Genomic DNA, 13,966 nt, shown 5'->3' with positions numbered 1-13,966 from the left:
CCGCAGCGCGGCTTCCGGCCCGGGCGAAGGAGCGGGAGTGGGAGGGTTGCGGAGCCGGCGCTGACGTTCCCGGTGGTCCCCCCGCCGCGGCCCGCGTGGCCAGCACTGACTGGGCCTCTCCGGGTGGGAGCGGGCCCGGACCGGCCCGAAGCCAGAAGCAGGGTTTCCCCGGGTGCCAGGACAGCGCGGGGGCGGGCGAGGCGTCGGGCCTGCGGCACACTTGACCCCGCAGACCTCGCGCACGGGGCGCAGGATGGGGTGAGGGTTCGGAGCCTCAGTCCGCAGACCCCCGGCGGCCAGTGCAGGCTGGTGGTCATTTCAGAGTTCGGCCACTGTCCTGTGCAGGAGTGACCCTGGGAGGCCGCCTTGGGCTGGCCTGGGGGGATTCTAAACACCGAGGGGCCACAGCGAGACCGGTGAGAGCCCGGCCTAAGCCGGACCCAGTGCCAGCCATACCTGCCACAGCCCTTCTGGTGTCCCTGGGTCACAGAATGGGACAGCCTTCCCCCCAGCCCCCTAATTTCCCCAGGCCTTGGCAAGAGCAGCTCCACCAACCATGTTTCCTAGGACTGTTTTTCCTTAGAAACTGGAAGCTGGGGCGTGGGCCTTGCATGCGTCGGGTCCAGGCCCCACCAGGGGCAGGGCAGAGGGGCTGGACTGCGGGGAAACAGCACTTTGCCCAGCTCCTGCCCAAGGGTGGCAGCCCCACATGCGCCGAGCCCAGAGAGGGCACAGGGTGGTGTCCATCTGGGACTGGGGGGCTGGCCTAGCCCTGGCATAGCACCAACCAGGTCATTTCACCCAGCCGGGGGCATCTCCATCAGGCAGGACACACAGAGCCCCATCGTGTTCCCAGCCAGCAGTGCCTCCGGTTCCTGCTCGCCCTTCCCCGGAGACCCCAGCCTGCTCAGGGCCCACCTTGCAGGAAGGGTCAGAAGGTTTCCGCAGCAGGGAGGGGGACAGGGCTGTCAACGGGAGTCCAGCAGGGTCAGGCCAGAGGCTGCAGCGGCTGCCACTGGCCAGGGTACACGGGACCCTCCGGGTCCAGGGCTGGTGGCTTGCCCGGCCCCTACCAGGGCCTCTAGGAGGCCTTTGATCCCCCACAGCCCTGGTCTCTGGGACTGGGTCTGGAGAGCACCCCACTCTGGTTTTTGGGCTGAGCTAGGCAGCCAGGAGCCCACCCTTCCAAGCCAGCCGCTTGTGTCCCCACAGGGCCTGGACACCTGAGCATGTCCCTGGGCCGGCTGCGGGGAGCAGCAGGGGCTGGGGTACACTGCCGCCTGGGCTGACCCAGGGAGCCCCTGCCTCCAGCCTCCACCTCTCCACGGTTCCCTGTCCCTGGAAGTTTCCGGAACAGGCCTCCTTTGCAGCAGGAGCCATGCAGGCCGAGCCTGAGCTGCGCTTCATGCCAGTGAGAGCTGCCAGGCCCAACCATGGAAGAGAAAAGTCTGTTCCCAGCCCGGCCGGACACCTGGCCCAGCACAGGACACTGCAAAGACAAGCCAGGCCAGCCAGGCTGCCCCCACCGGTCCCCACCCGCTGCGGGGCCACCTGCTCCAGGGCTGGGTGCCCCAGCCATTGAGGCCCCCACCCACCTGGCACAGGCCAGGCACAGATGGCCATGTGCGTCATGGAGACCAGGGGGTGGCAGGGCTGGGCAGGCGTCCAGTTCCCAAATGTTCTGTCTTTACCCCCTTTCCAGGGTCCCCTGGGGGTGGGGTGGACAGGGCAGTTTCTGTGGGGAGGGTCGCCCCCACCCCAGGCTAACATATCAAGGTCATGACCCCATCCTTTCCTGAGGGCAGATGGCTCTGGGGGCTCCACACCTCCTCACAGGGAGGTCTGAGGCTGGGTCGCCTGAAGCAGGACCCTCAGCTGTGCAGGGACCGCGCAGACAGCGGGTGGGGACTGCCTCTTCCTGGTGAGAAGGAAGTGGGGGAGTCAGAGCAGGTGCTGGGGCATGGGGGTGTCAGGGCGGGGCCAGGATCGGGTCGGGGTCTGGGCCTGGGGCAGTGGGTCCATCCCCTCACGCAGCCATGGCGGGGTGTCCAGCTTGGAATCCCAGCCATGCGCTCGGAGTGTCGAGCTGGGGCAGAGGGGCAGGTCTCGATGGGGGTGAGGGAGGTTCCAGGGCTTAGGAGCCATGCTGGGCTGGACCAGTGGCTGCAGTTAACTCGGCCGCAGTCTCCACTCCACACCAAGGACCTGCCGGCTGCTGCCTCCGCAGACAAGGCCAGGCCGCTCGGCTGCCGTCAGCCCCCTTGACCCCAGAGCGGTGGGTGAAGGCTGGCAGGACCGTGGCTCCAGGAGGAGGGGGAGACCAGCGTAGCTGAGACCCAGGGGTGGCCCAAGGACAGCTGTTGGTGACTGAGGCAGAAACAGAACGAGTGGGGCACAGGGTGGGGCAGAAACTAGGGGTGGGCGGGGAGCCCTCGCCCCTGCCCTGGGCTCATCTGCCCCAGACCTCAGCTTTTGGGGACTTGAAAACAGGCACCGTCCAGGAACAGGGGTACTGGGAGCTGCCTGTCCAGGAAGCCGAGGCTGGAGGGATAACCTGTGGCCCCTGCAGAGGCCCTGCAGGTGTGAACGCCGGGAGCCGGAGCCTGAGGATGCAGAGGTCCCTCGGGTGTGGAGGCTCGGATCCTCCCACCTCTGCCTTCTCCTAGCACAGAGGCAGGGAGCTTCTCCCACTGACTTTCTCTCCTCCAGTCCTTAAAAGACCCCTGGGCCCCTTGGGAACAGCTTTGGGAAGGGGGTTCTGACCCTGGGTAACAGCCAGCCTGGCTCAGCGGGTAGCCGCAGCCTTTTAATATTCTAAGTTTATACCCAAAGGTAAAGAGAAGCCCGGGGCGGCTTGGACACAGCTGAGCTTGGGCTCTCCCCGTGCTGGCAGCTGGACCCGGTGCCTCTGGGCCTCCAGGAGGGCGGCCGTCAGGCCCTGTGGCACTCAGCTCCGCGACAGAGTGTGCATATGGTCGCAAGGACAGGCCGCAGGACCCACCAGGCCCCTGCCCAACAGCCCCTTCCCTACTGCTCCCCATGGGCCCCACCCCCGGCCTGGACTCCGTGCTCACAACTGAGTCTCTCAGGATCGTGCCAGTGCCCGGGACCAGTCCGCGGCCACTCCTGCGGTGGCCAGTGTTCCCCTCGGCCCACTGCCCCCCACACTCAGGGGCCAGGCCTGGGCAGGGAAGCCAGGCCCAGCTGGTGCAGGTGTCTGGTCACAGAGGCGGCCCTGTACCCCCTCCCTGGGGGCTCTGTGAGCCCCTTGAGGCCTGGGAAGTTAGGCAGGGAAGGAGGAAGCCCCTGTGTGGCAGTGAGGGGAGGGCCAGGTCTGCTCTGGCCCAAGCTTCGGGGCACCTCCCGAGGGTAGAGGAAAGAGAGGGGAACCTGGCCAGGAGGCCGGGAGAGGGGCCGGCAACGGCCCCCAGCAGCCGCCATTTCTTGGATCACAGGCCAGATGGCCTGTCAGGGCTGGATGGGCTGGAGATACTAGACGTGGTGGCCTAAGGAACCCCAGGGACCCCAGCCTGCATCTGCTCTTCCATGAAGCGGGTGCACAGCACTGCACCCCACTCCCCAGAACAGGGACCTGGGAAGGCCCCCCTATGAAGTCAGGCAGGGAGAAGGGCCCTCTGCGTCTCCCTCAGGGAAGCTGGTCGGGGTCCAGGGTTCTGATGCCATCTCTGCTCTCCCCCAGTGACCCAGGAGCTCCTCAGGGAGCTGGCGATCCACCCCTGGGGACAGGCGTGTCAGGGAGCCAGACCGTGGCCAACCCCAGGCCTGGCCTCAGAGAACCCCAGGGAGGCCCAGCCGGGAAGGCCCTATCCCATCTTCTGTCCTGGCACTGCCTGCCCTCTGTGGGGTTTCCTCCCAGCTTGGCCAATGCCATGGTGGCCTCAGGCCAGGGCTCCAGCCACATCCACCACTATGAGGAGGGACTGCTAGTTCCCTGAATCGTAGAGGAAACTCCATGGCCTTGCCAGGCTCAGAGGGGCCAGGGTGGCTGTGTGGCCCCACATGCCCTCCGGGGCCAATGGAGATCCGAGGCCCAAGACCCGACCTGTGACAGCGCCCCCACCCTGGAGGGCCTGAACCTGAGGGGTCCCAGCCGCCCCTGCCTGTCCGGCCTGGGGAGGGGGCTGTGGTGGGCACACGCATGGCTGTCCCCTGAACGCTCCAAAGTCCTTTATTGTACAGTGTCATCTGTTTCGGGGTCGGGGAAGGACTAACAGGTACACAGCGAAATAGATAAATATGCCAAGCTCTTTCTTTTCTTTTTAAATCAGGCATTTATAAACAAGAAAGCATACATTAATTACATAAAAATAGTTTCCGAGTAGCAGAGTGAGCATCATACTGTCATTAGCAGCAGCGTGGGGCACGGGCGGGCGGGGCCTGGGTGATGTTAAAGGGAGAGGTGGAGCTTTTTCCTTAATTGAAAAAAAAGTCATTTGTGACTCCTGACTTAAAGCAAGAACAAACGTCTCCCTGGACCCTGTTGGGCTGAGGGCGGGGTAGGGGCCAGGGCTCCAGACCCGCATGGGGAGGGACACACGGGTCCTCCGCCCCCACCCCCGGCAGGGAAGCAGGTTTTTTTCCTCAGTTAAAAACAGCCCAGAAAACAAGACAACTCTCAGGTAAGAAAAGAGTTTCTGAAAAAGGACCCACCATATACACGTATAATACAACGGTGAAAAAAGGAGAAAGTATTTACAGGTGAACTGTTTTTACACTGGCTAGTTCTGTACGAAAAGCAGACATTTACGTGTATGAGTTAGCTGCTCCAGAGATATGAATGTTATTGCTGTTGTTTTTCCCTTCGTTAAAAATCTTTCAGTATAGAAATATAATGAGAATTAAACTGAATACACAATCACCTAGAGGAAGGGCCTCACACAGGGGAGTCAGCAGCCCACGCAGCGGGCACCTCTTCCCCCTTCTGCTGAAAAGAAACGGATTTGCAGCTGTGCAGAGCGAGCCAGGCACGTGCCCGTCCAGAACGGCCCTGCAGCCTGAGCTGCCCCTCAGACTCAGACCCCAAGGGTGGGGGTGACCAAGGTGTCCATACGCCACCACAGCCTCACCCGAGGACGGGACCCTGGTGAGCTGGGGCCAGAGCCGCAGGAACTGCAGGGGAGGATCCCGAGCTCCAGCCACCGGTGCAGGGAGGGCGTGCCACGTCCAGGTCCCACTGACCGCACGACCCTGGCACCTGCAGAAAGGGGTGGATCCAGGTGACCCTGGCTGGACCCTTCCAGGGCTGAGCTGGGGAAGGGCTGCCACTACACACAGCACTGTTTGGGGCAAGACAGGGCGGTGGAGGCGCAGACCTAACGGTGGCCACTGGGATGGAGCGAGCGGAAGGAGAGGGTCTGTCCCAGACACAACTTGGAAAAGTTTCTCTCCCTCTGGGGTCTGAAAACTCAAAGCAAATGGAGCAAACCTGGCGGCCCCAGGAATGGGGAGGGCCTCGACCTGTGACCTTTGACCTGGCGACACAGCCACACAGAAGCACGCCAACACACTTAAAGCTTTGCTCCAACTAAACCATTTAGTTTCCCTTGAAGAAGTGACTGAAAAAACACAACTCTGGTAAAACAAGGCTAAAAACAGCATTCTGCGTGCTGCGTAACAAAAGCGACCCTTTACAAGACACGGTAATAATGCCCGTCGGTGGATCTAGCTACGGCCGGGGTGGAATCCATGCACACAGATACAACAACCGCAAAGAAAAACAGCAAAGAAAAACCCAAACGAACTCTGCGTATGCATGATGTCCCTTTTGCATTGCACGTAGAAGGGGCGGGGGGGGGGGCGTCAGCAGCAACCAAGGCCCCCCTCAGTAAACCAAGGGCAAAACCCTGCGGACAATTCCGTCACCCAGACGCAAGGGGTCAGCAGTCTCTGGCGTCTGCTCGTCACTGCCCCGAGGCCGTCTGTACCTGGGCAAGTAACCTCCACCTTCCATGAGCGCGTGCAGCTGCCGTGGGTGTTAGAACGGATTCAAGCAAAACAACTCCCGTAAGGTCTTCTTATGTAAATAAATACCGTAACTGTAGGGTGGGTAGCCGCCTCTTGTCTACTGGGAAATCATTTTTTCAAGCTTGGGCATAAGAAACCTTATACAATTTGCATAAACAGGTGAGAGTCAACGAGATTATTTGGAATAAATGCAAGGAACTTATTCTGAGAGTGGCAGATTCAGTCGCTACTGAAGACATATTCTGGGGGTAAAAAGACACGAGTCAGGATTTGCTGTACAAGATGCTGGAAGGCACAGAGCGACCCCCGGAGTTCAGGTTTTGCATTTCATTTTCTTGTGATTCCCTTGTTCAACCAAGCACCAGAGGGGTTTCTAAGCACTCGAGCACTTAGGATTTGACTGCTCTATAAATCAGTAAAAACCTCAGTTTACTGGGGAACAGAAAGAAGGGAAGGTTGTTGAGAAAGTGCAGTTCTAAATATACGTTTAAATGAACGAACAAACAAAAAAAAAAGTGAAATAATGCTGTTTTGTTCCAATGCTGCAGCCTCAGTCCCAAAACGAAGGGAGCGATGTTTGCCGAACTGAAAAGCACGAGTGCCCGGAGGGGCTGAGGGAGTGACCGCCGGCCACGGCCACCACCCGACGCAGCAGCTCACTGCCTCGTGGGGGAGGCGCGTGGGCAGAATCACGGACTGCAGAGGAGCCGAAACGCATCCCTCAGCTCCGGGGCAGCTCCTGCCAGGCTCTGTACTTCCTGGTGCCCGTGGGGGCAGCGCTGGCATGGATGGTGACATGGCGGGCGGGGTGGGCTTCAGTAAGGCGGGCAGTATTTGAGCTCATCTTGCACGCGGCACTGTTCCTGCTCTCCCTGGCAGCAGCAGGAAGACCTGGGTCCTCGTCGCTGAAAAAATAGACTCTGAAGAAAAACGCCTGCTGTCGTCACGCAGCCGCGGCCAGATGAGCGGTGATGGCTTCCCCGGGTGGGGAGGGTGGGGCGGCCGCCACCCCCACTCCGCCTCGGGTCTTCAGATGGCGTCATGTCTTGGGGCTTTTAAAAGTTAGTCATTTAAAAATGTGTTGATTTTCTCAATTTCAAGTCTCCTTACTGGTTTTAAATAGCTTATAACAAAACTGTAAATGTTAGAATGTTCTAGTAGCAAGCAGAGGACCAGCAGGCCGCCAAGCTGGCCCCGTCTCCAGCTGCAGGTAGGGGACGCGCTTGCTCACTTGAACTTGGCCAGTAGAAAATTTTGCAGTGGATTCCAAAACTACATGGTTACAAACACTCGCTTGGTAATAGGCACAGTAAGACGTTGTGCTGTGTGGGCTGCGGGGCGCAGGTGGGCAGAGCTGCCCCGTCCGCCTGCGCCCCCCTGCACCCGCGTGGTCGTCAGCGCCAGGCGGCAGGCATGGATCTAGGGCTCCAGCTCCGCAGCGCCCTCGCTGCCCACAGCCTCGGGGTGGGCTCGCGGCCACAGCTGCTCCTGCAGCTCCTTGACCACCTTCTCCAGGTGCTCCCGAGCCTCGCGCTCCCGCAGCAGGTCGGCCCGCAGCTGCTCCCGGTCCGCCTCCGCGTGCTGCAGCTTCACCTGCAGGTCTTCAATCTGAAAGGGAGCACGCGGTCAGCGGCACCTGGGGCTGCCCCGCCCCGCCAGACGCCTCCCCGCCCATGCCATGTGCTGGTCCTTCCTGCAGGACACAAGCTCATGAGACGCAGGGCTCAGTGACCACCCACCCTGTGCCTGTCAGGCCTTGCCCCAAACGCAAGCCTGGGCCGGTACTCTGCTCCAAGGCCCTTCCAGCTGGGCAGGGTGGCCTAGGGCCCACTGTGGCCCCACGCGGTTGAACCCCACGCCCACCGGGCCACGTGCCTTGGCCTCCCCACCCGCATACCTGGGCCGAGTACTTGGCGCGCAGGCGGCCCGCCTCACAGCCCTTGTCGCACACCCGGGCCTGCCGTGCCTGCTCCAGCTCCCGCTTCAGGCGCAGCCGAGACTCGTTGGCCTCTTTCATCTTCTTCTCGTTCTCAGCGCGGAGACGCTCGATCTCCTTCCGCAGGTTGCGCTTGGCCTCCGTGGCCTCCCGCAGCTTCTCCTTCTTGGCCACACGCAGGAACTCCAGCTCCTGGGGACGGGGACGGCTCAGGGTCACTGCCCAGCCAGTCGCAGCGCCCCCCTGGCCAACAGCCCCCAGCCCACCCTGTGGGTTCGTCGACCTGATGGCGTGCCCTCGAGCTGCACCCCCAGAGCCCCATCAGCCCAATGGCTCACAAAGGCTTTCCAGACCCCATTCCAGGCCTGCGGCTGCCGTGCTACACAGGGCCTGGCCTGAGTCCACCACACTTCAGGCTGCGGCGGGGCCTCCCCAACATCCAGGGCATGTTCGCCTAGGGGACAGCCAGCCACATAGGCCCTGACTCCCATCAGTGCGGGGTGGGCAGCCTCAGACATCACAGCATCTGAGGGCCCCCGAGTCTCCCCACACAGACAGATGGAGACATCCATCCGCCGGCGCCTCCGCAAGCCCTCCCTGCCTCCATTAAAATATCCGTGAGACTCACACCCCATGCTGCAAACACACCTCATGAATATGTATGTGGGAAATCACACCTCCAACCAGAATCAAGGGCACAGCGGCGGGGTGCGCTGGAGCGAGGGACTGGCGCGTGCCAGGGCGCGCCTGCAGCCCTGCAGTTCTCAGGGCCGACGGGGTTGTGTTGTGCTAAAGCCCACGCCGGAGAAGCTGCCTGGAGCTGCCAGACGCCGCCGAGGTGTGAACGCAGCGAGGCCCGGGCCGGGCGAAGGCCGGGCCACCCGCACACCTCTCTCCCACAGGCAGAACCACGCCTCCCTCCGGCACGTCAGAAAGAAACTTAAACAATGTAAAAGGAGGCGTGAAACCGGAGCTGCAGTGTGAGAACCCCGAGGCAGGGCCCAAGGAAGCAGCGTGAGCAGGTGGGCCCGTCGTCATTTAAGGCCGTGTGCACGTGGTGCGGTGTGTCCGTGCGTGTGCCGGCCGTGTCCTCTCCTTCCCACTCAGGAGGCCTGGAGGGAGCTGCCTCCTGGAACGCCAGCCGGGCCTTAGGACGCACACCCCTCACGCCTGTGTTGCGCAGACGCCAGGTCTTGCTGGCAGAGCGCGTGAACACCCACTCCTGGAGCACACAGAGCAAGAACTATCCATGCAGCTGCCGCCGACTCTTTCTGCCACTAAAAATAGCCTGGCCTTCCTCACACCAGAGGAACACAGCGACTTCCTTAGTGGGGCCACCGCACAGGGTGTGTGATCCTGATGGGGACAGCTGTGGTCACACCACATGCAGGGGCCTCCTGGGATGCCCACCGACCTGGGACACCGAGGCGCTCAGCGTACCCAGAGCTGCAGCTTTCGGGAGACAGACCCCCGAGGCCCCAGGCAGGCCCACTGAGGTGGCGGCGGAGAGGAGCGCGTGGGGCAGCCAGCAAGGGAGGCGGCGCCGCGCTCCCCACTCACCTGGTGGAGGCTGCGCTTGGCCTGCAGGGCCGCACTGAGCTTCTCCTCCTGCTTCACACGCATCTTGACCACCTCATGCAGGAACTTCTCTTTGGCTTCCTTGCTGTCCAGGCCGCCCTCCAGCGCCTGCCGCAGGTGCTCCAACTCCGCCTCCAGCCCACTGGGGGCATCGGCGGCGGCGGCGGCGGCGTCAGGGACGGCGGAGGGCAGGGCACGCAAGCCCGGGGAGCCCAGGTCCTTGGCGGAGCTGGATGAGGTAAAGGACGGGGAAGAGAGCGAGGACAAGGAGGAGGTGACTGAGGAGGAAGCAGAGACAGAAACGAAGTCAGGGAAGTGCCCGGCAGCTACACACCAGGAGACGCGCGGCTCCCGCAGGAACCTGTGAAACGTGGGCCCCAGCGTGCACAGAGTCCGCCCGAGGGCCTTGGGCGTGGGCAACCCACCCTCTCAGCCAGCCCCACGGCCCATAGGAGTAGGCGCAGAAAGCGACTCACACGTACATTCCTCCCTGCTTTCGACTTCAACCTCCGCCTCCGAGTCCTTGTCCTCCTCCGGGGCAGACACGGGTGCCAGCGTCTCTGGGGCTCCTGGAGTGTCCACAGTCAGCTTCCGCTTCCGAGGCTGGGTACAAGCGGCGAGAGGCTCGGGGGCCCGGGAGAGGGCGGCAGCGCATGGCGGGCTGCTCACAGCCTTCTGGGCCGGTGGTGCAAGGGCCACATTGGGGGCCACAGCCGTCTCAAAGCCCTTGTAGGAGTAGAAGCTGGAAGGGCAGGCGGATGTCAGGAAGGTGCCTCTGTCCCCAAGCGCCACCCAGACCCATCCTGGTGGACACCCCCTCTGGAGGTGTTAAAAAGACTGGCCAAGCGCAGTGGCTCACGCCTGTAATGCCAACACTGGGAGGCTGAGGTGGGCGGATCACCTGAAGTCAGGAGTTTGAGATCAGCCTCACCAACATGGAGAAACCCTGTCGCTACTAAAAATACAAAAATTAACTACACGTGGTGGTGGACACCGGTACTTCCAACTACGTGGGAGGCTGAGGCAGGAGAATCATTTGAACCCAGGAGGAGGTCGCAGTGAGCCAAGATTGTGCCATTGCACTTCAGCCTGGGTGACAGAGCTGGACTCTGTCTAAAAAAAAAAAAAAAAAAAAAAAAAGTGGAAAGACTTTCCTTCCCAGCTCTGAATCTTAAAGCAAAGCTTTCAGTTCCTGAGAACCCGAAAGCGTCTTCTGCTAGCTGGGTATCTTGTGCAGAGGCGGGACCCAGACTGACCACTGCTTCGGGAGGCTGCACCCAGAACACCAGGGAACGCTCTGCTCTGGGTGTGCCCACCCTGATGCCAGCCAGTGACCAGCGCTGAGACTGCCTTGACCAAAAGGCAGCAGGTCTGGGCACCCAGCCTGCAGGAACACGGTGGGTCCGAGTGCGCAGCCCTTGTGGGGCCTCTGCTGTGGTCAGGAGCACCTGTGAGTGGCGCCCACTTACCTGTCTCGGATGAGGGCCGGGAGGTGTGGGGAGAGCTCTTTCTCACTCGCTGACACCGCAGGGGACCAAGGTCGGAAAGCAGAGAGGCGCTGGCGAGGATGAACACAGCCCAGGCTCTGTCGAGAAAGAGTCGTCTGTGTAAGTGACTGGGAGAAAAACAAGCCACTTCAAGTTCCCTAGGCTGCACAGGGTGCCAGCCCTTGGTAGGGAGCAGGCGGAGCCACCAGTGCAGAGACTGCCCAAGGGGAAAGGCCACACACCCACCACCCCAAGGACCCCGACAGGCCCCGCAGCACCTTATTGGAAGAGCTGGCCAAGGTCCGCAGCCAGCTGGACGGCTTGTCCTTTTCGGAAGGTGCGGGGGACTGGGAAGAGGCGTCATCTGTTTTGGGTCTTATGGAGGCTGGGGGCTCAGAAGAGACCTGCAATCGATGAAAGGTCTTGTTGGCACCTCTGGTCCCTGGCACAGGAACCCTCCACCAGCCCCCGTGGCCAGCACATGGCTGTCAGAGCTCCAGGGACTCCGGCCACGAAGGACCCTTAGGGGTGCAAAAGGCAGATTCCAGGGCACCCCTCAGGAGGCTAGGTCCACTTTGCATAAAGGCCCTTGGGCCATGTGCAAAAGGTGCGTGGAGGCTGTGCTGAGGGAGAAGTCGTTTCCAAGAGAACAGAGTGGACCTTGTCCTGCGTTCCGGGTGACCTCAGCCACAGCTGCAATGGGGTTGGGGATGGAGCGCCAGGACCCACTCTCCTCTTCCACAGTGGCGCAGCCTGACCCCGAGTCCCCGTGTCCTTTCCTAGAACCTGAGTGCGTTCTCAGAGGGTGCCCAGCAGGGCACTCAGCTCAACCAGCCACGGCCTGGCAAGAGCCGCTCCCGACGGATGTGTCTGGGAAGGGCGGCTGCGGCACAGGGGTGGCTCTCAGAAAGGGGACACCGCGCCCCTGGAGGCCAACTGGCACTGCGGCATTAAAGAGTGGGCATTCTGGCTGCCCCCCCCAGCCCCCCGGAAGCAAAACATTTTCAAAACAAAGGATAGCGAAGGAGCCGGTTCTACAGGATGGCACCATGCACACCTCTTCCTTCTTGCCAGCCACGCTGCTGGAGGAAGCTTAGTGAAGGTGCTTGGACCTAGCCCACTCAGAACCAGCTATCGTGTGTCAGGTGCCCGGGCACAGCCCCCAAGAACCCATGAGTGACACAGCTGCATGCCAGGGCCTGAGTCGGCCACATCCAGCCTCAGGCAAACGTGAACTCCAGCACCGTGGCCGGAGAGCCCCAAGATGCGCTGGCCGCAAGGCACGATTCAGACAAAAGGACTCTTCCCCAAGCAAAACGACAGGGCAGTCTCCGGAAGACGGGCCGTCCCTCCGCCGCCAAAGACCCCAAGGGACAGCACAGAGCCCCCAGGGCAGCTGCGTCAGAGTCCGTACCATCGGCCAGCACAGAACAGGCCTCACAAGGCAGGGCCCTTCCCAGGGGCGAGGTCCCCTCACGCTCCCAGGGCCAACCCCAAGTGGAGGCAGCGAGGTCAGGCGGTGGAGGCGCCGCACCTGTCCTCAGCCAGGAAGCCTTGGTGGGCAGAGCACACGCAGGCAGGGACGGGGGTTCTTCCCACCTCCAGGACTTGAGGAGAAGACGCTGCATCAGGAAACCAGCCTCCTGAAGATGGCAGGGACCTTGCTTCCCTGGGAGAGGAGGGCATGCAGGGGCAGGCTGTCCATCGAGGTGCCCCAATTACAGGGTTTTCACCCCAAAACTCAAGAGGCCCAGGGGACAGGCTGGGCCCTGGACGGAGAGCCCCAGGAAAGATGTGGCCCAAGCCCATGACTACACCGGCACCCACGCTGCAGCCCTCAGGGAACAAGCAGCGTGGGGCCCGTGGAGGGGCAGCAGGTGGCTCTGACCTGGGCCCAAGGGAGAAAGGCATGTCAGGCACACCGGGCCCTGGAGGCAGGGCGGGTGTGGGGCAGTGGCAGCCCGAAGGCATCCAGAGCTGCGGGTAGTTTTTTTTTTTCAAGACACAAAAATAGCCTTCAAGAAAAAAAGACGCTGTAAATACCCCTCTCTGTGGCAGCTTCTGAGGGGAAGTGAGTGTTGGTGACGTCTGGTGGAGGCCCTGACCGCAGGGCGCTGTGCCTGTGCCCGGCAGGGGTGGGTGCCATCCTAGCTGCAGCAGAGAGCCCCTTCCGGAATCATGCGGACCCTCCCGAGAGGCACAGAAGGCCGAGGCCGCCCAGCGGAAGAGAGCTTCCTGTCTGAGCAGCCACTGAAGCGGGCACAGAAATTCAGCCCAGTTCTCACCCGGGGAAAAGCCGCAGCAGCTGGGGCTGACTCCAGGAGACCTCAGACTCGCTGCGGGAAAGTGTCAATGCCTCGGGCAACCCCCAAGAAAACCAGTGCCTGAGAACACAGCTCTGCCTGGCAGGCCCCCAACAGCCACCCTGCAGAGGTGGCAGGAGGACCGTAGGGCCCCATCCGCTCAGTGGGGGTGGCCGAGGGCCCTGCAGCTCTGGAGGGCTGAGGCAGATGGGCTGGGGGCCATCCTTGGGTCCAGAGCCCCTGCGGTCCACCTGGGACATGGAGACACAACCCCGCTAAGATGCCAGCAGACCCCCCAGCAGGCACTCCGGCTCTCGGAGTGGGCTCTCTGCAGCATTATGAAAGTGGCCATGGAGGGGAATGTGTGAAACAGGGCTGGCTGGAGGAAGTGACACTCTCAGAGGGACTGTCACCTGAGCACTGTGGTTTCTCAAAGCCCCAGGAAGCAGACAGCCAACTTCAGGCCTGGGATACCACCAGCAGCCCTCCCAAGGCCCCCTGGGGGCCCCAGTGTCAGCTGTCGGTCAGGGACAAAGACACACCCAGTGACAGACAGCTGAGTTTTACTCTGGAAGAGCAGCTACTACCGCTTGCCTCTGGCGTGACCTTTCTTGGGGCCTCAAAACCGGCCCTTGGTGCCCTCAGGCCGTGAGGCAGGAGTAGGCTCTGGACCAAAC

General features: G+C 62.0%; 1 protein-coding gene across 2 annotated transcripts in view; it reads right to left on the bottom strand.

The window, feature by feature from the left end:
* Window positions 1–4,173: 4,173 nt before the first annotated feature.
* The window catches only part of SKI (SKI proto-oncogene), a 76,763-nt gene continuing 66,970 nt past the window's right edge, over window positions 4,174–13,966 (bottom strand). The window contains exons 2-7 of one of the 2 annotated variants that reach the window (XM_039474125.2): window positions 11,265–11,390; window positions 10,969–11,084; window positions 9,976–10,241; window positions 9,482–9,777; window positions 7,883–8,113; window positions 4,174–7,593 (exon numbers count right to left, since the gene is read on the bottom strand). In XM_039474125.2, coding sequence (XP_039330059.1) covers window positions 7,405–7,593; window positions 7,883–8,113; window positions 9,482–9,777; window positions 9,976–10,241; window positions 10,969–11,084; window positions 11,265–11,390 — 1,224 coding nt within the window. In that variant the 3' untranslated portion in view covers window positions 4,174–7,404. The remainder of the gene's footprint in view (window positions 7,594–7,882; window positions 8,114–9,481; window positions 9,778–9,975; window positions 10,242–10,968; window positions 11,085–11,264; window positions 11,391–13,966) is intronic. The other variant, XM_003939695.4, reaches the window with a different exon arrangement.

The sequence above is a fragment of the Saimiri boliviensis genome, chromosome 11, assembly GCF_048565385.1.
Source record: "Saimiri boliviensis isolate mSaiBol1 chromosome 11, mSaiBol1.pri, whole genome shotgun sequence".
NCBI lineage: Eukaryota > Metazoa > Chordata > Mammalia > Primates > Cebidae > Saimiri > Saimiri boliviensis.
The sequence above is the reverse complement of the archived record's forward strand: the minus strand, read 5'-3'. Positions and strand labels throughout refer to the sequence as shown.